The sequence below is a fragment of the Gopherus flavomarginatus genome, chromosome 5 (genome assembly GCF_025201925.1).
Source record: "Gopherus flavomarginatus isolate rGopFla2 chromosome 5, rGopFla2.mat.asm, whole genome shotgun sequence".
Taxonomy (NCBI): Eukaryota; Metazoa; Chordata; order Testudines; family Testudinidae; genus Gopherus; species Gopherus flavomarginatus.
This window is the reverse complement of record NC_066621.1, coordinates 24,266,872-24,288,832: the sequence shown is the minus strand read 5'-3', so window position 1 is coordinate 24,288,832 and position 21,961 is coordinate 24,266,872. Positions and strand designations below refer to the sequence as shown.

The 21,961-nt window shown below is 51.1% G+C and overlaps 1 protein-coding gene across 4 annotated transcripts in view; it reads right to left on the bottom strand.

The window, feature by feature from the left end:
• The window catches only part of MYBPH (myosin binding protein H), a 32,307-nt gene extending 12,021 nt beyond the window's left edge, over positions 1-20,286 (bottom strand). For 2 of the 4 annotated variants that reach the window (XM_050956255.1, XM_050956256.1), the window contains exons 1-6: positions 18,845-19,609; positions 17,219-17,353; positions 12,321-12,488; positions 6,972-7,060; positions 4,809-5,004; positions 315-454 (exon numbers count right to left, since the gene is read on the bottom strand). In XM_050956255.1, coding sequence (XP_050812212.1) covers positions 315-454; positions 4,809-5,004; positions 6,972-7,060; positions 12,321-12,488; positions 17,219-17,353; positions 18,845-19,016 — 900 coding nt within the window. In that variant the 5' untranslated portion in view covers positions 19,017-19,609. Of the gene's footprint in view, positions 1-314; positions 455-4,808; positions 5,005-6,971; positions 7,061-12,320; positions 12,489-17,218; positions 17,354-18,844; positions 19,610-20,235 lie in introns of those variants that run through there. The other 2 variants (XM_050956257.1, XM_050956258.1) reach the window with 2 other exon arrangements.
• Between the last annotated feature and the right edge of the window lie 1,675 nt (positions 20,287-21,961).

The window sequence follows — 21,961 nt, the reverse complement described above, 5'->3', positions numbered from 1 at the left end:
TCTACCTAGTACTCACTATTCTGAACTTATAAGAGCCTGTATCGGAGAGACTGGAGAGAAATCTGGTTGCAAATCTGGTCCCTCTGAGCCCACAGAGTGAACAACAACCAAAAACTAACAGCACACACACAAACTTCCCTCCCTCAAGTTTTGAAAGTATCCTGTCCCCTGATTGGTCCTCTGGTCAGGTGACAGCCAGGCTCCTGATTTTGTTAACCCTTTACAAGCAAAAGAGATATAAAAGTACTTCTGTTCTATTAACTCCTACTATCTGTTTATGACAGAGGTACTCCAGGCAGCCACCGCAGACTCACCCCGCTCTTCCTGTCTGATTTCTGGACCGTGTATCCTTTGAGTGCTGTGTTGCCGTTGTCCTTCGGCGGACTCCACTCTAGCGCCACGTTAAACCCCCACACGTCAACCAGCTTCAGGTTCTCTGGAGGGCCTGGCTGCTCTGCAATGACAACCAAAGGTTCATTTCAGCCACTGAGGCCATCCCCTGGTAGGTACAGGGTGGGCACAGCGGCTCACAGCAGTGGACAGAGAGCTCACACAGCCACCTGCCTGCAGAGATGGCAGCTGCTTTGCTGAGTCCATGGATTGTCTGTGGCACTGTGGATCAGTATGGGGTTGTGAAAGTTACTGGTAACTCTCCTTAACATCTTACAAGCAAACAGTAGGGAAAAGCAAAAGCCTTACGTACACAGTAATCTAAACTTTTAAACTATTTTTTTTTGTTTTAAAGCAGAGAAAACTTGCTTCAAACCAGTTTTTACTAACCAAATAACAAAAGTGTGGGGTTTAACACCTACCAATCAAGTGTTAACACACAAGGGTCTTTGTCTAAAAGTGTATAAAAAGTTTGTAAAATTTGTGTAAGGCAAAGTCTTTTGTACCAAGGTATAGGGCTCTCCTTTCTTCTGCAAAATAAAGCATCTTTTCCTTATCCCTGTCAGGCTGTTATTGGCTCTCAGCTAGACAAACCCGATATTTCGGTAACAGTTTCTGGCGACCCAGATGGAACTCTCCTAGCTCTAACATCGGACTCCGAACGGCTGCGGCGAACTAGGAGTAGCACCACTGGGGTGCTTAACCCCTCTTCCTCACTTGACCGCGCCCCTGGGGTTTGTGCTCCAATAAGGTAAGCCCTAATAAAATTAAAAAACACTATCTGGTTCTAGTTCTGTTCTGTTTTGGTTAACCGGTTACTGTTTTTCTGCTGTATACATTTGGGCGTTAGGTGTGTGGGCGAAACTAAACCTCTCGTTCGTAATTCCTCAGGCTAAAAGCCATAGCGTGCAATAAAGCTCTAAGGTCGAATTGAGATCCTTCTGTCCCGTCCCCTGTAGCAGTCAGTGTAATAAAAGTAAAAAATTCTAAATTAAACCATAATTCCCTCTGCTCTCTGTGTAATTCTCTGTTTAAGTGTCAAAAAACAAATGGGTGGGTCTCTGGGTAAACCCTCTAAAAATAGCCCTTTAAATTATATATTAAGTAAATGGCCCCTGCCCAGTGTTCAAAAAAAAATGTCAAAAAAGCACTTTTTACAACCTTGCACCCAAAATTGGCTAGCCCTGGGGACTGCATGGCCCAAGTTTGGCTCCTTTAATTTTCCAACTCATTTAACCCCTTTGCGCCTGATATTAAAGAATCAGGCGCCAGGTCAAATGAACTATTGGTTTTTGTGGGACGGAGAGGCTCATCGTCGCTTTAAAAAGGTACAAATTCAGGCCCCTCTATTCCCGAAAGCTTCTGCCCCTCACGAAGCTGACTGTTGGAAAAATACCCCCCCACCCATGTATTGTCCTAAACTGCGGCCACCCCCGGCAATAATACCACTGGCTGTGGTGAACCTGGTTCCCTCCTCTACAGGGCCCGAGACAGCAGCCCCGCCACCGAAAACTGAGGAAGCCACAATTCAAGTTGATAAATCAACTAGTGGAGCGACGGGTAGTGGGTACACTTCTTCTCTGTCCACCGTCCTTAATCTGTCTCGTACAAAACACAAAGCAGTCTATAAAAAATATATATAGTTAATATCCAGGCACCCCTTCAGACCATCCTGGTACCCACTACAAATAAAAAGGTTGTAAACCGTTATGCCCATGTCCCTTTTACTACTGCAAATCTTATAAACTGGCAAACCACTACGCCTCGCCTCAAAAACAACCCAAACGTCGTTCATAGGCAAGTCCGTGCCATTTTTCAGTCTCATAAACCTAACTGGCAAAACGTGGGCCAACTTTTAAATTGCCTACTGCACACACAAAAAAAAAAAGTGGGTCTTAAGGGAAGCCCGAAAGGCTGCAAAGGCTGCCGGTAACGGGCACAATATTATAGCTCTTACTAACCCTGCTCAATAAAACCCAAATAATTCAGCCCACCAGGGAAACTTAAAAAAATTCCTAAACTATATTTTAACAGGTATAAAACAAGCAAAAAAAGCCCTCTAAATTGGTCTAAGTTCCATAACACTGTGCAAAAAAAAAAAAAAAAACCACCCTTCCAACTTTTATAAAAAACTTTGTAAAGCATTTTGTACTTGTACTAACATAAACCCCAAGGCTGCGGACACACAGTCCACGGTCAGGCTCGTTTTTATCTCTCAGTTAGCCCCAAACATTAAAAAGCGGTTGCAGCAGCTCAAGGGCGCTAAAAAAAAATCCCTAAAAAAACTGGTAAGCGTGGCCACCCGTGTATATCACACAAAAAATAAAGTACAAAAAACCAAACAGGTAAGAATGCTAGCAGCCCTTGTAAACGCTAAAAGTAAAAAACAAAAAAAAAGGCAACCCCCGCCCCCCAAATGGCAACCAAAAGCAAATCACAGGGGGGCCCCAAGCCGCGCTAATAACATATGTCATTACTGTAAGCAGCTTGGTCACTAAAAAAAAAGTGCCCAAACCAATGTACCGGATGACAGCCCCAACCTCAACACCAGATGACTTTAAAAAAAACAAATGCTGTCAATAGTAAAAAATAACGGCAACTCGGGGGTCCACTTGTTACCTATTCAAATAACTTTACCACTTATGTTTGTTCCTCCACAAACCCCCAGGTCCGTTTAACTCTAAAAAAACCTGCTTATTCTTGTCTTTTAAACTCAGGGGCTGCCCTCTCTACTGTTACTGCCAAGCCAAAAAAAACAAAAAACCTTACAAATAAAAGCATTCCAATAATGGGTATAGGCGGTAAGTCATTTAAGTGTCCTGTACTGCAAAAGGCTGCTGTAAAAATCTCTGGTGTTTCAGCCTCCCATGCCTTTTTGCTAGCTCCTAATTCCCCAGTTAACCTTCTAAACAAAAACCTGCTGTGTAAATTACGTGCTCAAATTTTCTTTTCAAATAATAAAATCATTCTTTGGTTGCCTCAAAATCAACTCCCCCAGCTATATGCCACATTAACTCAGGCTACCAAAAACCCGATTCTGCCTGCGGGCCCAATAAACCTGCCTAAACAACTCAAACAAAAGGCACATGCCTCCCTGTGGGGCACTTCAAAGGCAAACTTGGGCACTCTTCGGACAGAGTCGGTACAAATAACCCTAAAGCCAGACATTGACATTCCTCAAATTCGTCAGTATCCCATCCCCCAAAAAGCTCTGTTGGGCCTCCAAAATCTTATCAACACATTCCTGCGGTTAAAAGTGTTTGTTCGCACTAAGTCCCCTTTCAATACCCCCATTCTGCCTGTTAAAAAACCTAACCTACATCCAAAAAAAAAAAACCTGGTATACCAATTTGTCCAAAATGTAGGTGCAGTAAATAAAGTCATTTAGGCTAAACACAATGTGGTACCTAACCCTCATACAATCCTAACTGCCATTCCAGCAGGTACTGCTTGTTATGCAATAATAAATCTGTGTAATACTATAACCAAAGGCTCTGCTGTCCATAAAAAAACCCAGCACCTGTCTCTTCAGCTTAATCGTAAATTACATAACGGGCCTGACAATCTGGGATTGTCAGGCCCAAAGGGGGGACTGTTAAAGTTTCTAGTAGCCCCCTTAACAGCTTACAAGCAGCCAGTAGGGAAAAGCAAAAGCCTCACGGACACAGTAACCTAACCTTTTAAACTATCTTTTCTCTTCTGCCTCAAAGCAGAGAAAACTTGCTTCAAACCAGTTTTTACTAACCAAATAACAAAGTGCGGGGTTTAACACCTACCAATCAAGTGTTAACACGCAAAGGTCTTTGTCTAAAAGTATATAAAAAGTTTGTAAAATTTGTGTAAGGCAAAATCTTTTGTACCAAGATACAGGGCTCTCCTTTCTTCTGCAAAATAAAGCATCTTTTCCTTATCCCTGTCAGACTGTTATTGGCTCTCAGCTAGGCAAACCCAGTATTTCGGTAACAGGGTGGGAGTAACTAGGGGAACACTTGGTGGTCTCTCATCCAGAAACTGCCCCATCTCTTATGAATCTATAGAATCATAGAAGATTAGGGTTGGAAGAGACCTCAGGAGGTCATCTAGTCCAACCCCCTGCTCAAAGCAGGACCAATTCCCAACTAAATCATCGCAGCCATAAGGAAAAGTCTCACACATAAGGCCACCGCACACACTGCTCTGCCCTGTGATCTCTCCTCCGATTGCTGAGTGCTGGCTAGCAGGGAGTCTGGCTGGCAACTCCATCCCCAGCCACACCAGGGCTTGGCTATCCCAGCTGGAGCTGCCATGGGGCAGAAGTGAATTCTAGGGCCCTATGCTGCAGGGAATCTTGCTTGATGGCTGCAGGCCCATGAGAGCCAGCAGAGGCTGCAAAGCTCCATCCAGGCACCGATCAGCGCCCAGTGCTTGCACCTTCTTACCGATCACACGGATGTCAATGGTAGCTTTGTCCTCCAGCCTGTCTATCTTGACGCTCAGCTGGTACTGGCCAGAGTCACTGCGCTCTGCCTTGCGAATGAAGAAAATGGTGTCCCTGTCACCATTGCGCACAGTCACCCTCTTGGGATCCAGAGGCTGGCCATCTTTGCTCCAGCTCACCTGGGGCCTCGGCTTTCCCTAGGACAAAGGTGGAGGAGAAAGCTCAAGAGAGCAATTCAGGTCCATTCCACCAGCTGGGCACCGCCCATCCAGCTCTATGCCAGTGGTCCTTGTGCTGTCTTTACTGGCGATGCAGAGACGCGCCTTCTGAGAGCACCTTTGAGATGTTAGCTTTTGAGGGGGCAGGGGCTTTTCCTAGTGCGTGAATCTGTGGCTTGGCTGTGATTCCATTTCCAATGCCCGTCTTCTTATCTCCCCTGCAGCTGTGGTATCTGGGAGCAGTTGCTGCTAGTCAACAGTCTCAAGAGGACAATGCCAGCTGAGCCCACGCATGCTAAGACTACGGCTAGCGCGTTAGCTGTGATATCAAAATACAGCATCCATCAGAAAATGTATAGCCTGTGGCCCTGATCCTCTAGTGGGAGCCACAAAGGATCATCTCCATTCCCACCCCCACACCCCTGGCTCCTGGCTCTGGCTACTCACTCTTACTGTCTAGTCTAATTGGCTGCAGCAGTGTCAAATTCTCATTTTCTCTTGGCTTTGCTAGAGAGACCAGAATGTGCAGACAGCGGGGTTTGCTGCTCTGGAGCACTCAGTATTTGCATTGAATGTCACCTACTGAAGGGCACTGACAGTTAATTACGTGGTTTAATTGGCATGATACCCAGATCACATCACCAGGCACCTGGCTGGAGAATGCACGGCACCTACTCGCCAGCAAGAGCCAGAGAGGGAGGATCGCAGGGTATGCAGAATAGACCTTTGCAGCTGCTTGGTTAGATAAACAGACAGGTCGGACTCTAGGCCCTCGTTGGGGCCGCTAGGCTGGTCACATGGCATTGGGGCCAACAGCTACCGTTGGGGCCAAGGAGAGTTGGAGGATGCCCTGTCCTAGCCAGTCACTGGTGCACGTGGCATCCAAGCCCCCAAGTCACAGTCCTGGGAGCAGGTAGGAACCCCCTCCCACACCCTGCAGGGTGGTCAAGGGGATCCCACCAACCCCTCTCTCTGCCGTGGGGCCGGGGGGCATGGAGGATAGCCCTGGAGATGCAGCATCCTTCCTACTCCTGCCAGGTGTGAAGACCCCGATGGCATGGCTCTAGCCCCTCCCACCCAGTCAATGGGCAGTAAATATGTTCCCAGTGTCCCCCACATGGTTGAGGGTAAAATCCCACTGGGCGCTGCCCCTAAGACCTGGTGCCGAGGAGCTGGGGAGGGGAGAAAGGGCATTTCCCCATGCCTTGTAATTGGCAGAGCTCCTTTCTCCCTCCAGCCTGTCCTATATCTCCGCCCAGCAGTCTGACCTCTCCCAGGTAGCATGGACCCAGCTGACCTCCCAAGCCCACCACTTGGGCTCTCAACCAGGCCTCCTTGTCAACCCTCCAGAACCAGGCAGCATCTCATTCTCATCTCGTCTTCCTCTGGCATGTGTCTTTTCTGTTCTGTCCTGGGGGCCTAAACTCCCCTCCAGGTCTCCTACCTGGGTCATTGCGGCCGTGACCCCCAGCTGCTGACACTTCTCTATGGTGCTTTCCTGGCTCTCCTCACTTTATGCCTGTGAGCATCTGCCAACCTTTACCATACTTACTCTCACACAGGCCTGGGAGGCAGGCACTGTTGGTCCCCATTGGCCAGCTGGGGAACTGAGGCACAGAGAGACTAAGGGACAAGCCCAAGGTAACACAGAGATTCTGTGGCAGAGCCAGACATTGAACCAGGGGAGCTTGAGTCGCAGGCTAACCACTCTTTTCCATTTGTTCTCCTCGGAGCCCTCCACTAGCACCCCCCATTTCACCCCACCAAGTTCAAGCTTCCTTTCTCCTCCCCACTTGTCTGCTACTGTCTGTTCTGAGGTAGTCTCCTTTGAGCCCCCTGCTGCAAGTGAGGAGCCCCTCCCCAGCATCTCCACACGTGGGAGGGGGTTTGTTGTATAGACAGAGGCCAAGCCCAAGAGCCATTCACTGGAAACATCGACCACCTACCTGGAAAGGGATTAGCAGGTTCACCACCTCCCCAGCGGGCCGGATGTACGTCTGCCGCAGATGGCGCGGCACTCGGATCTTCGGGTGCTCTGAACAAAGCAGACATCACACACACCCATTGTTTTCATGAGCGCTTCGGGAAATCACCACCCCGCGCTCTCAGCAGGAGTTCCTACAGCAGGATCTTGGGCCTTCCAGAGCACTTCTTGTCCCAGATACCCCCAACCGCTCCCCTCCTGAGCAGCACAGGATTGGCTGACTTGGCACTGAAATGCAGCCACCTCACACCAGTAACACAACACAAGGAGATTATGAAGCAGGCAGGGAGTTGCTTCTCCAGCAGAAGCTTGGGCAGGCTGATGTTGGGCCAGAACATCCCGTCTCTAATGAACAGGGGCTGCGGAGCTGTTACTGCCCAAGGGTGGTCACGGTGTTGTTTTTTTATTGCATCTTAAGGGCTGTGCCTCCTGCAGGATAGTACTAAGTAACTCTAAAAACTGATTCAGTTGGGGATTGGTCCTGCTTTGAGCAGGGGGTTGATCTAGATGACCCCCTGAGGTCCCTTCCAACCCTGAGATTCTATGATTATATTGCTGGGACTGGAACTCGCTCCAGAGAGAGCGCCCCCTACTGAGTCACCCTTGCTGCTCCCTGCAGCACAGCACCCCCTAGCACCACACTGGGTCATTGGGCTCAGTGCTAACTCACTGGAGAGAGTGCACCCTACAGAGTTATCCAACACCCCTCCCTTTAGCACAGCACCTCCTAGTGGGGAAATTGGTTCTGTACTGACTCAAGGGAGAGAGCACATCTAAAAGTCATGCAGCACCATTTCCTGCCACAGCTGGGGTTCCCTGCTCGACTGTGAGCTAAGAGGAGATGGGCTGGATGGTGAAGGGTACCAACTGGAACATCTGGCACTAACACCATGTGCTGGAAACTTACTTCTGTATTCCCTGGGGAACATAACAGAGAGAAGCAGAAAATGTTTGTGAGTGTATACGGACTTCTTGTCTCCTTTACCAGAGTCAAAATAGCAGCAGGGTAACTCTACCATGGCTGCATTTGTTGGCGGTTCCTTTGGAGGCCAAGGGTTTCTGCTAGTACATAATAAAAGAAGCATATGCCTCTCCCAGGATGAACCATACAGGGGCTTACCTCTAGGAGGGATATTGTATGGGGGGCTGTGTCTAGAGTTAAATCTGAGTTGAATGATGCCTAAACAGCTGTGAGAGTAAACCACAGGCCGTGGAGGTGGGTAGCGAAGGAATGCCTGACATTCCCAGATGGCCTGCGCCCAACAGCTGAGCTAGCATCTCCTTCTCACACGCTTCTATTTCGTCCTGGAATCTTTTCCTGATGCCCACGCTTGCACTTATCAGTCTTGGTGGAACAAAGAAATCTCATTCCCCCTCCTCCTCCCCGCCCCGCCAGAAAGAATGTTAATTCATGTGTCTCAACGCCTATAACTCACCCTGGTACAGACCTCATGATAATTGTTTCCCCAGGTGTGAAACCCTTCTTCCTGCCCTAGTTACATGTGAAATATGCATTGTGTTGACTGTCCAACAGATACATCACAATTCCCCATTCCTGCTTTTAACTGTCTGTCTAGGGGGCTGTGGCTATTTAAAATCTCTTCAGAGCACTTCACATGATTTGTTGAAACAAGTAAACTGCATCAATAAATAAGTGAAAACGGAAGATAACAGACGAAGCGCATGCAGTACACACAGTAGGGTTTAGCAGAACAAACATGCACCGTTAATAAGCCATACACAGTATTTTGTTCCTAGCACAGCGAGGAAAGCACTGACAGGTGCACATTTAGAATGAAATGCAAAAATTAGGTTAATGCTACTTTCTGGTTGAGATTTTAGCTTAACAGAAACCGGGAAGCTTAAAACTGTAACTTGGTCCCATGGCATAAGCATGAAGGCATCAAACTGGATAACATACCATGGATAACAGAAAAATAAAATACCACGCAAGGTGGCCAAGTTACTGTTTGCTCAGGAGCAGCGTTCAGCAAATAATGGATTTTTCGGTTTGGCGTCTGAATCAAAAAATTCTGAAATAAATGTTTTCATCAAATGTTGGTCGACTCTTTTTCATTCTAATTTTGGCCCAGAGAGAGAGAGAGAGAGAGAGAGAGAGAGAGAGAGAGAGAGAGTGTGTGTGTGTGTGTGTGTGTGTGTGTGTGTGTGTTTAAACCAGATAGATTTAAAACTGAAACACTGTTTTGAATGAAAAAAATCTAAAGAAAACGTTTTGAAACAAAACAGTCGAAATAAAAAACATCACCTCTTTTGAAACCATAATTTCCGGTTGAAACTATTCATCAAATTCAAATTCAGCAAATGTTTCGGACCCCGAAAAATGCATTTTTCAGCAAAAAAAAAAAAGCAAAAGAATGGCTTGATTCGCCGACAAAATTTCACCCTGCTCTATTCAGGCCCCATCTTTGAATTGCCTGATTTCAAACATTTGCCCACGGTAGTGCAGTGTTCTGCATTTAGCATGTGCTTTCGGAAAAGGCAGTGTTTTCAGAAAGCAGCTGAGTGATGGTTAGTGGCCTGTGAGATGCAGGAGTTCAGACTAGATGTTGACCTCTTCTGACCCTAAACTCTGTGGGCTTGGCTGCACAGGAAATCACTGCGTGGCATGCCAGGCATGTGACTCTATAGCGCACCAGCTTGCCGTGCAGTAACGCCTCATTTGCACATTGCTACAGCGCAGTGAAAGTCCCAGAGTTCGTATGGAAATTGGTGCGCTATAGATTCACATGCCTGGCTTCCCACCCCGCAACTCACCATGTGGATGAGCCCTGGCATGTCTACACAGAGACACTCAGGAAAATTAATCTGAACTAACTAAAGGTATGCATTTACAGTGGATTAGTGAAACCACATTAAACTCCTATGTGGACACTCATTTGGAAATAAGTGGCCTTAATTCAATTTAGTTTAATTCACTTGCAGAGTGAACTAAGACAGGCCTTGTCTGCACTAGGACATCAGCTAAAATTACCAGCTGATCTGCTTCTGGGAGTACAAGTGCTGACAAGGAGCTGATGGCTGCAGGCATATTAAACATTGGTTTGTGTACACTTGCTCTGAGCAGGTTTAGACAACACTGCCTGCAACATCCTGGCAGAGGCCAGAAGCCCTGTATATGCTAATAACACACTGCAGCTAAGGCGGCGGTAGCCATCAAAATACATCAAATCCATCAAAGAATCCTTGGGTGAACACAGAGACAGCTTGTGCTCCTGCCTGACGGGATTACAAATTGCATTACATCTGCTGTCAACTGTGTTGCTGGAGAGAGGGGCTCATTGAGAGAACATCATCCACCAGCACAACTGTCTAATCCTAATCCCTCGCCACAGTGATCATAGAAACCATGAGAGCTGTAACCATGTGAGCTGATGGGAAGAAGCACAGCCTTGCTGCTAACGGTGTACAGCCAGGGCCACCCAGAGGTGGGGGGGCAAGTGGGGCAATTTGCCCCGGGCCCCACAGAGGCCCTGTGAGCCCTGGCCTGGCGACGGTCTGGGTCTTCGGCGGCATTTCAGCGGCGGGGAACCCTTTAGTGCTACTGAAGACACGGAGCGACTGAAGGGCCCCCCGCTGCCGAAATGCTGCCAAAGACCTGGACCACCTCTGGGTGAGTACAAGCACTGCAGCTCCCACACTTTGCCCCAGGCCCCCTGAATCCTTTGGGCAGCCCTGTGTACAAGGCCTCAGCATTCCACGCTCCACGTGGGCTACTGCAGGACAGGAGTAGCAATGGCCATTCAAGCTTTATATCCCTTTTTTCAGCTGCTGATAGCTTTACTGGAGTTTTCCTACAGGGTTAACGTTTCTCAGGAGCAATTTATTTTATTTATTTTTTAGCAGGGGGAGTGTTTATAGAAAATCCACTGAGCTCTTTGAGTTACAGGAACATGAAAACATACAGGTTAATGTAGCGGGGCAGGAACCCCGCTCCTGCCCAGAAGGGCTTAAAAACAGCCCTGGGAGAGGGCGGTGGCAGGGCAAAGCAGTGAGCCTGGGCTGATTGGGGAAACAGCCACAGCTGGGCCACGCTCCAATCAGGCCGCAGCTGGCCCTTATAAGAGGGCAGTGGGCCAGGAGCAGTAAGTTTCTTGCTGTCTCTAGAGGGAGAAGGGCCTGGCTGTGGGGAAGCTGAACAGGGTACCTGAGTGGAGCGGGGCTGAGGGATAGGGCAAGGGAGCTGGGGAGTTCCTGCCCAGAAAAGCCCCAGGCTGCGGCCTTGTCAAAGGCCAGAAAGGTATGAGGGTGCAAGGGTACAGCCCACGGTAGGCAGAGGCAGCCAGTCCAAACCCCCCGGCCTGTGATGATTGGCTTATATCGACTTCAGTCATCCCCAGTGAAAGGGGGCTAGATGGTGACTGGCAGTAGCCCCTGAGGTGAGGTGGGGATAGTGAGTGGGGGTTCCCCTGGGTGGGGAGACCCTGAGAGCGTGTGTACTGCCAGAGGCAGTGCCCGATGACAGGGGGCACCAGGTCCGGGAGGGACATGGGGACCAGCAGCAGGGAGGCAACAGCCTGCAGAGGGTGCTCCAGAGCTGAAGAGCTAATTCCCAGGACGACCGACAGGAGGCGCCGCAGTGGTGAGTCCTCGCCCCGCTACAGATAACAATTTCTTAGTCCTTTCTGCTCTTGGACAGCTTTGTATTCCCATGTCACAAGTGACATGTTCATAGCCCTCCAAGAGGAATGGGAGCCTTGCTAAGTGTGGGATAACGATTCTTTAGCCAGTTCAAAGTGAGTCCCATTCCCATGTTGCACACAGACAGTGCTTGCCTCTTCTGAGCAAATAAGCAGGCATCATTCCAGCACACAGGCAGTCGCATACACCTGTGTGAATGTGCAACAGCACATGAGTGTGCAAAGGACAAGTGAGCCAATAGATTATGAGTGTATAAATAGGAGTGTAAGTGCACACACTGAAATAACACAGCAAAGGTTTATTTCAATGCTTAGAATGTTCAAATGAACGCCTTTTGCTGGAGATCATGGGCATTCCATGAGAGGAAGAGTCTAGACGAAGGTCAAGGACATCCATACGGAGTGCCCTGAAATCAATGGATGTTGCACCCATTTACATCAGGGCTGAATTTGACCCAATAACTGTTATTTGAGAAATAGCATTTGATCACAATTGAAAGCCATACTGTAATGCACCAGTGGGCAGAGTTAAGGGTTAGTGAGCATTCAATCTTAGCTGAGCACGTACTGCCTTGTGTGCTTCTTTGTGCTACCATAATGTTGCACTAGTGTCGCTTCTACACGGGCTGCATAGAGTGAGGACAATACCATACCGAGTATCTCTCTGATGACAACAGGCTGCTCCAGGACAGCTGGAACACTCATGCCCCCAGCATTCACTGCCTTCACACGAATCTGAAGTCTATCTCCTGATATCAGGTTGCGGATCGTGTACCGGGTAGAAAGAATGAGTTCTTTGTTAGCAGCTACCCAGTCGGCAGCTGGAACAAACAAATAAAAGATCTTCCTTAAGACAGCAGGTTACAAGCAGAAAAAAGCTAGCAGCCAAATAAAGTAAATGATGGAAATTAAATGGATTCTGACAACGTTCATAGGTCCAACATGGAACCAGTTTTGTGGTAGTGCAAGGCACCCGTCTACAGAATCTAATTCTCTCCATATGGCAGTTTCCCAAAACTACTTCTAGGCACAGCCAAGCCCTCATGAACTGCGCTTGTGCCACCTATCAAATCCCTAGTTAGGAAGTTGTCAATTTCATTCCCAGTAGAAAGCAACCCAAAAGACCTCTGTGCAGCCTCCTCCATCCCCAGCGCTGCTGGTCAAGGAGTGAGTAATGCTGGTTTCCTGAGTTATGATCAAACTTTCAGTGTGACTCTGCTCACTTACTTTTCCTGAGCATGCGTGACTGGGCTAATGTTCCCAGAGAGCAGCTTTCTCAGAGCCAAGAACAACTGCTTTGCAACACCAGCTTTGATACAGGCAAAGGCAGCAGAAGGTTGTAAATGTCATGTTATCTAGTCAGGGAACAGAAACAATGCCATGCAGCTAAAGGTGACCATTTGCACAGCATGACTATGGATCGGTGAATATCAGATACGTGGAGTGCTCGGGCAGGCTGAAATTTGCTCACATAAAATATCCATCAAACTATTTGGAATAGCAGACAACTTGCAAGCCTGAAAAAGGGGCAAAAATCACTGAATAAATTGTTCATTCTGAACTGTTCACCTAGTGTGACCAGATCACAACAGTAAAATATCAGGACACATTGGGGTGTTGTCAGCCCTGCCCACGGTCCACTCTCGATCCTCCAAGGCTCCGCATCCACTCTGCCCCAGGTCCTGCCCCCTCCCCGCTTGGCCCCCCCACCACTGCACCCTTCCTCATCCCCTGGCCCACCGCTGGCTTGCTGTGTCCCTCCTCAATCCCCACCCACCACTTGCCTCTTCACACCCCCCCTTACCCGCCACTCACCTTAAACTATGGCATCGACTTCCCCTCTGCCTGGTGGGTGCTCACACACCCCTGCCTCTTCCCACCCCTGTCCTTGCCCCACCCCCTTCCACAAGTCCCTGCCCCTACCCTGCCTCTTCTCCACTTCCTCCCCTGAGCACACCACATCCCTGCTCCTCCCACTCCCTCCTGGAAAGTCCTAACAGTTGTTAGGCAGCGCTTAGACAGCAGGAAGTGCTGGGAGGGAAGGGAAGGAGTGGGGATGCGGCACGCTGGGGGGGGTGGAGAAGGAGGCGAGGGGGGGGAGCTTGGCTGCTGGTGGGTGCAGAGCACCCACACCCATGGAGTCTGCGCCTCCCTTCTGCTCGCCTTCTTACCTGAATATCAGGACAAATGGGGTCCTGATCGTACATTGAGTGAGACAAAGGTTAAATATCGGAACAGTCCCAATTTTATTGGGACATCTGGTCACCTTATGTTCATCCAGGGTTTGCCCCAGCAAGCCAACACTCACCACCCCCCTCGGATCCACCAACCAACCAACCAAGGCTCATTAGCCATCCCCACCAGCCAGCTCACTCATACTTATCAACCTCTCAGAAAGAAAACTGGTGTGCCGTTCAGCATCCAAAAGGGAAGCAGCCTGCAGAAGGGGAATGGCCCACAAGTGGGGAACTTTGCACATTCAGGTGCTGCACAGAATCTAGGGCATTGCTGCTTCCCCCTCAGAGCCGTCCATCTGTGAGCCTCAGGCTCCATCCTACTCCGCTTTGTGCATTCCCACTGAGCCTCTGGGGAGTCAGTAGCACAGCAGGCAACACCGCTACTTGCTGGTGAGTTGACAGCCACACAGCAAGGCTTGTCATCCGCCCCAACAAATCAATCTACATGCCCTTGCCTCCCCAAGCCAACTCACTGGGGCTCCCTGACCAGGACTTGACAGCTGCACCAAAACAAGGAATAGGCTAGGACTCCTCTACCATCCGCTAAACACAAACTAGGGCTTGCTGGCCAGTCTCAGCCAGAGCTAATCAGCTGCCTTCAACCGGCCATAGCTTGGGAGCACAGTGCCTCTAACATAGAGTCATAGACTTTAAGGTCAGAAGGGACCATTATGATCCTCTAGTCTGACCTCCTGCACAATGCAGGCCGCAGAATCTCACCTACCCACTCCTGTAATAAACCCCTAACCTATACTAGACGGCCAAGGCTTGGGAGCCTCCAAAAGCCAATCAAAGTAGGGAAAGCCAGCCAGGCCATCCAACCAGAAACATCCACACCTTGGAAGAAGCCCTCAAGATCCATCAGTCCCCCTGCCACAAGCATCCCCCACAGCAAGTTTGCCTCAGCACCCAAACAAGCAAGGGAGCAAGCGTCACAAGCCCCCTTGCATCCCCAACCACCAGCAAGGTTTGTGCATCAGCCAAAACTTTCCAGCCAGCCAAAACTCTCATGCCGGCCCCAACCAACCAACAGCCCAGCTTCAACCAGCTAGCCAGGGCTCAACAGCCACCCACTGCCAGATGGCCAGAGCTCCTTTACCAGCTAACCAGGCCCTACACAATAAAGGATCATAATAGACTGGATATTAGCTCAGCTCTCTCCAAACAGGTGCTTGGTTTAGCACCAGACTTGGGAGTGTCAAGATGTGAAGCACTTTTGCCTTCTTCACTACATAGTTCAGTGTTAGGTGCCTGCTGGTGGCGATGTAACCTAATTAAGGCAGCGTTTCATCCTACCAAGGCTCATGGTCTACCCCAAGCCAGCTGGTGCCCCTAAACCTCTCCCTTTCAGCCAGTCATGGCTAGCACTCTGCCCCAAACCCACCAACCAGAGTCCGTGGGCCTGCTACAACCAGGCATCATGGACCCCCACTATCCAACTAAACAACCAAAGGTTCACATGGCATCCTGCCCACTCAGCCTTGCAAGGCTCATGAACCACCCCACACATCCAGCTAACATTCATCTCCCACCAGCAAACCCAGCCAGAGCTCCCCAGCATCCTCCAAACCTCAACCCACCAACAAATGCAGATAAGGCATCCTCAACCATCCCCCAAACACCAGTCTGAAAAACACAGAGCAAATCCTGCCAGCAGCCAGGGATCAGCCCCCAAGAACCAGCCAACCAATGCCTGCCAGTGGCACCAGTGAGAACTTGCCAAATGCCACCAGCCAATAAGGTCTCCCTCCCTAGCCTGCCCTGTTCTATCAACCAGCAAAGCAGCCAGTGGACGAATCTGAGACTATCAACTTGCCAGCCAGAGCCTGCCAGCTACCACCAGCCCACCAAGTTTCACTAGCCTAGTCCAATCCAGTTTGCCACCATCCAACTCACCACCTGTCCTCAACCCAGGAACCAATGCCTACAGCTTCAGCCAAGCATGGCTTGCCAGCTCTCCCCAACCATCTCTTCCTAATCCTTACATTTCCCTTCAGGTCCATGAGGATTAAATATTTCTCCTCTCCCTGCCCATCTCCCCCGCCCCCCACCAATCATCCTGAGTCTGAAGCCAAAATATATTGCACCTGCTGATCAAACATAATGCCAACATGTTCAAAATTGGGTGCCTATTTCTATATATAGGCACTTAAATATATGGACTGCTTTTCTGAGGCACTGAACAGCCACAATACCTACTGATTTCAATAGACTGCAGAAAATCAGGTCACTTATTTAGGAGACAAAATAGAAGCACAGACCTAGATCCTCAAAAGGATTTAGGCACCTAATGTCCATTGAAATCAAAGAGAGGCGCCTAAACACCTTTGAGGATCTGGGCCACAGGGCCCTGAAGTGAGGCACATAAGTTTAAAAATTTGGGATTGATCTTCTTAGCACCCGTCTGTTTGTCCCTAACCCCCCACCTCCTACTGTTCTTCTGCAAACTTTTTCCACCTCCTGATGTTTTTTTGGCTTTCTGACATCCAGATCTACATTCATATGTAGTGATTCAGATGTTCAGAGACCCCAACATAGGACAAGGAGCCTCCTGCTGTTCCCACCGCCATTTCCTGACTCCAGTATGCAGCTCAGAAAGAGAGACTTGGGTTCACAGAGTCACAGATTTCAAGGCCAGAAGGGACCACTGTGATCATCCTGTCTGACCTCCAGTAAAACACAGGCTAGAGCCCCAACATAATTCCCAGAGCAGAGCTTTTAGAAAGACATCCCATCGTGATTTTAAAATGGTCAGCGATGCAGAATCCACCACAACCCTCGTAAATTGTCCCAATGCTGAATTGCCCTTGCCATTAAAACTATACGCCTAATTTCCAGATTAAATGTATCTAGCTTCAACTTCTAGCCATTGGATTGTGTTAGACTTCCTCTGCTAGACTGAAGAGCCCACTATTAAAAATGTGTTCCCCGTGTAGCTACTGATCGACGTAATCAAGTCCTTTTATCCTATGGGAGCAACGCTTCCACCACAGGTCGTCACTGGAGATTAAACCTGTGGCCTTCAGCACCAAAATCCTGGCCCCCTTCCCGTTGAGTTATCGGCGTCAACCCACTATCTGGCAGCAGTAGTAAGCTCCTAGCCTCTATGGAGAACTGGTCAATTTTTATTTATTTAGAACTTTCAAAGAAAAGAGAAATTTTACACAAAAATGTTTTGCTGGTTTCAACCAGCTCCTCCCCTGTGTGGCCTGGCCACAAGTCAGGGACATGACACACTCAGTCAGTATGTTACATGATCTTCCCCATTAACACACAGCTCTTCATGCTTAGAAAGGAGTAAAGCTCAAGCCTACTTCCATCTTTGCAGCATTCCACCAGGTATCCATCCAGGTCAGTGGAGCCCTCCTGCTCTGGGGCCTTCCATGTCAGGGACACCGAGTTATCATTCACGTCCTCCACTGCCAGGTGCAGTGGACAGCTGGGCGGCTCTGTAACAAACACAGACATGTTAGAAAGACATGGAACACCACACCCCCACCCCACCTGACACAATCCCTCTGGCTAGGCCTGTTTGCCACACACAGCCTCTCAATGCATTCCCCAAGTGCCTACCACAGTCCCACCCCAGCCTCCCCTACCCACCCTGGGACTCCCACCCCAGCCTCCCCTGCCCACCCCATCTATCCAGAGACACCCACCCCAGGCTCCCCCGTCCATCCCCAGACACCCACCCCAGCCTCTCCTAGCCCCCCATGCACCAACAGACACCCACCCCAGCATCCCCCGTCCATCCCCAGAAGCTCATCCCAGCCTCCCCTGCCCAATCCATTCCCTCTTAAATGCACCCACCAGCCTCCCCATGCCCCAAAACACACCCAGCCTAGCTCCACACACTCATCTCATCCCCCCTGCCCACCCAGCCCCCCAATACACCCTCTTCAGCGCCCTTGCCCACACCCATGCACCCAGATACACACATCCCAGCCTATCCCATTCTCCCAGTACACCCACAGCCTCTCCACCCACCCCCAGCCCCCAATACACCCACCTCAGCCTACACTGCCCACCTCCATACTTGCAGATACCCAGCGTAAGAACGGCCATAGCAGGTCAGACCAATGGTCTGTCTAGCCCAGTATCCTGTCTCTGGCAGACAGGGCCAGCTGCTTCAAAGGGAATGAGCAGAACAGGGCAATTACCCAACCCCTGTTGTTCAGTCGGAGCTTTTGGGACACCCAGAGCATGGAGTGTGTCCCTGAAATGCAGCCCCCTGAATTCTGCCTTGGCGCCCTAGGCAGAACTCTGGCGCCATAGGCAGAATTCGGGGGGCAGCATTTTGTGCGCTCCCCATGGGGCGCAGCGGGAGCTTCCGGTTCCAGTCCCATCGCGCCACCGAAGAAGGACCCTCCACCGAAATGCCGCAGGCGACAGTGGCAGTTATTGAGCTGCTCAGCTGCCTGCCGCTGTTTTTCATGGCACATCGGCAGAAGGTCCTTCTTCGGCGGTGCAACGGGAGCAGAACCAAAAGCTCCTGTGCACCCCATGGGGAGCACATAAAATGCCACCCCCCGAATCCCGGCACCCTAGGCGACCACCTAGGGTCGCCTAATGGAAGCACTGGCCCTGTGTGTCCCTAACAATCTTAGCTACTAGCCATTGATGGACTTATCTAGCTCCTTTTTGAACCCTGTCATACTTTTGGACACTTCAGCCTCCCCTTGTCCACCTCATCCCCTAAATACACCCCTCCCCTCTTTATGCCCCCCCAGCCTCCCTCTGCCCACCCCATCCCCCTAAGTACATCCCCTCCGCCGCCAGCCTCCCCCTGCCCACCCCATCTCCTAAATAGACCCCTGCCCCAGGCAGCCTAGCCCCCTCCCCTCTATGCACCTCCAGCCTCCTCCTGCCCACCCCTAACCCCGATGATAGGCTCTCGGTGCGCCTGGCTCCCCCTGCACAGACACTCTTCTCCCCTTCACCTGCTTTAGGCTCCCCGCGCTCCGGAGCAGCGGCCGGGACCTGGGGCTCAGGCTGTAGGGCGCCCTCTGCTGGCGAGGCTGGAGCCGCTTCTGCTGCCGGGGCTTCAGCCGGTTCGGCTGCTGGGGTCGCCTGGGCCAGCTGTGGGTCTGGGTCTGGTTCTTTGCCGGGCATGACCGCAAGGTCTGGGGGCGCCGCTCTAGGGTGGAAGAGGGCTCCGCTCCGGATGGGACTGGGTCTCTGCTAAGGATATGGGGGGCTCCGCTCCGGATGGGACCGGGTCTCTGCTAAGGATATGGGGGGCTCCGCTCCGGACGGGACCGGGTCTCTCTGCTCCGGATCTGGGGGGCTCCGCTCCGGATGGGACTGGGTCTCTGCTAAAGATTTGAGGGGCTCCGCTCCGGATGGGACCGGGTCTCTGCTAAGGATATGGGGGGCTCCGCTCCGGACGGGACCGGGTCTCTCTGCTCCGGATCTGAGGGGCTTCGCTCCGGATGGGACTGGGTCTCTCTGCTCCGGCTGGGACCGAGTCTCTCTGCTCCGGATCTGGGGGGCTCCGCTCCGGATGGGACCGGGTCCCTGCTCCGGATCTGGGGGGGGCTCCACTCCGGAAGGGACCGGGTCTCTCTGCTCCGGATCTGAGGGGCTCCGCTCCGGCTGGGACCGGGTCCCTGCTCCGGATCTGGGGGGCTCCGCGGGAGGGGACCGGGTCTGTGAGTCGCTGGAGGCTCGGGAATTTTTATAGGCTCCGGCTGCCACCTGTCATCTCCTCGCAGCCCCTGCCGCGGGCGGGGGCCGCCGCCAGGAATAGCCGCCCCGGAGCTGCGCGTCCCCGACTCCCCCCACCCGGCCACCCCTGCCCGGCCGGGAGCTGCGGGGCTCCTGACTCCGCCCGTCCGGGACCGGCCCCGAGCGCCGCCGCCCCGCAGCGGGCCCCCAGCGCAGGGCGGAGCAGGGCGCTCCCCAAACCCAACGGCCACAGAGTCTCCTAAACTGAGCCGCTGTGGGTACCGCTCCCTGACCCCCACTTCCTGAGTCACCCCCTGACCTCCCCGACCCCCACCCCTGAGTCACCCCCCGACCCCCACTCCCTGACTCACCCCCCTGACCTCCGATCCCCCTGACCCCCATTCCCTAACCCACCCTCCTGACTTTCCCTGACCACCACTCTCTGAGTCCCCACCAACCTCCACTCCCTGAGTCACCCCCTATGACCCCCCCTGACCCCCACTCCTTGACCCACCCACCCCCGTGACCTCCCCTGGCCTCCGTTCACTGACACACTCACCAACACCCTCCACTCCCCCCCCACCTACCCTTAATTCCCCCCACTCACTAACCCACTTGGTGATTTCCCCCCCCCCCCCACAACCCCCACCACTCACTGAGTCACCTGCCATACTCCAGGACACTGAATTCCATGAGTCACTGATCTGCTCCTGCCTGGCACTTCCTGGGTCCCTAGCATCCATATTAGTCATCTTGGGTTGCAAACAAGGTGAGCAGGTGTCGTTTCCCCCCACCCCCTTCCCAACAGGGTCTAGTAGACATGGGAGCAGGAGTTACTCTGTCCAGCTGCCTGAGCCAAGAGGGGAGGAGGCTTTGTTCTTTTAACAGAAATAAAGTCCACTCAAGTTATATCAAATTCACCCACAAAGCAAGAATAGCACTGAAGGATTAAGCACTCTTGGTTCTCTCTCTCTCCATTTTTACCACACTCATCTCTGCATGCCATTGCCTAATAGAAGTGTCATCACCACTGTATAAAGGCCCCACGTGGTCTCTTTTCCTCCCTACCTTTCCCTGAGGCAGCCAAAAAGTTTTATCCTCTTTCTCCACATTTGTAGTTCTTTATGTTGTGGCCAGGGAAAAGTTGTATGGTATCTGTTTCCACCCTCATGGGCCAGCTGCGGAGAAAGGTCTCTCTGCTGCCCTGGTGGGCTTTGCCCTTGGGAAGGATGATTTCATAGTTCCTGAGAAACTTGTCTGCCTAGGGAGATCATGGCTGCAGAGAGGCAGGCTTGGGCCAGTTACCTGGAAGGCATTAAAGATTAGTGCTCAGCCTGAATCTAGGCCACTCTGGGGTATAGGGAGCTACTGCTGTGAGCAGTGCACCAGGGTGATGTACTCGCAGCCACCCATTTGGTTGAGGAAATGGGCTGCTGCATGCTGGACTAATGAAAGCGTTTTTAACGTTAGGGTACTCATTGCTAGGTGGGGCGAGCTGTCGTAATCCAACCGGGAGAGCATGAAAGCGTAGAACACCACGGCCTAGTCAGTGTCTGCGAGAAGCGGGACAAGGAGCTGCGCAGCGGAGGAGACATTTTTAGCCACTGTAGTCATCTGAGTATCCAACATCAGCAGCGCAAGGTACAGAAGGCCCCAGGCTGCACACTGATCTGACCATCTGAAAGCAGACTCAATAGAGGGCAAAGTTATAGTGGTGTCCAGATCTTCCGAATGTTTCCCTCTTCAGTCACCAGGTTTAGTTTCAGCAAACCGCTGACCATCCAGGTGCCAACGTCAGCCAGGCACTGGGCCTGCTGAAAGATAGTAGCATTTGCAGTGGCAGCTGTAAATGATATGTTAAATGACGTGTAATCTGCATGTTGCCAGCAGTTGAGACTCAACCCATGAGTCCTGCCAAAACCCTCCAGCATGTCATTCTGGCACTTTTATGGGGAGCCAGAACAGCTCTGCTGGCACTTCCAGTATTTCCAATATTTGCATTCTCAAGCACAGCGCTCACCTGCCAATGAGTCCATGATTTCTTGTGATCCCCTCTGCCCCACATGGCCTCATGGAGATGTTAAATAGGATGAGGGAAAGAACAGAACAGAACCAGGTGGAACTCCACAAGGTATTCACTATTCTCTAAGAACTGCAGAAAAAAAGGGTTGGGCCCATCTCAGCACTTTTCTGTTAACTCCTGCTATAGCTTCACTGCAGGAGAGTAATCGATCATGATCATTAGCATCCAAAACCACTGAGAGACCAGTAATGTGGATATGGACATTCTGGCCACAGTCCAGTGACATTCTCCTTCTGTCCATTCAGCAGCATGGCCAGCTTTATTTTCACTGCACACCCCAGCCTGGAGGGATCTAGGACACAGATGT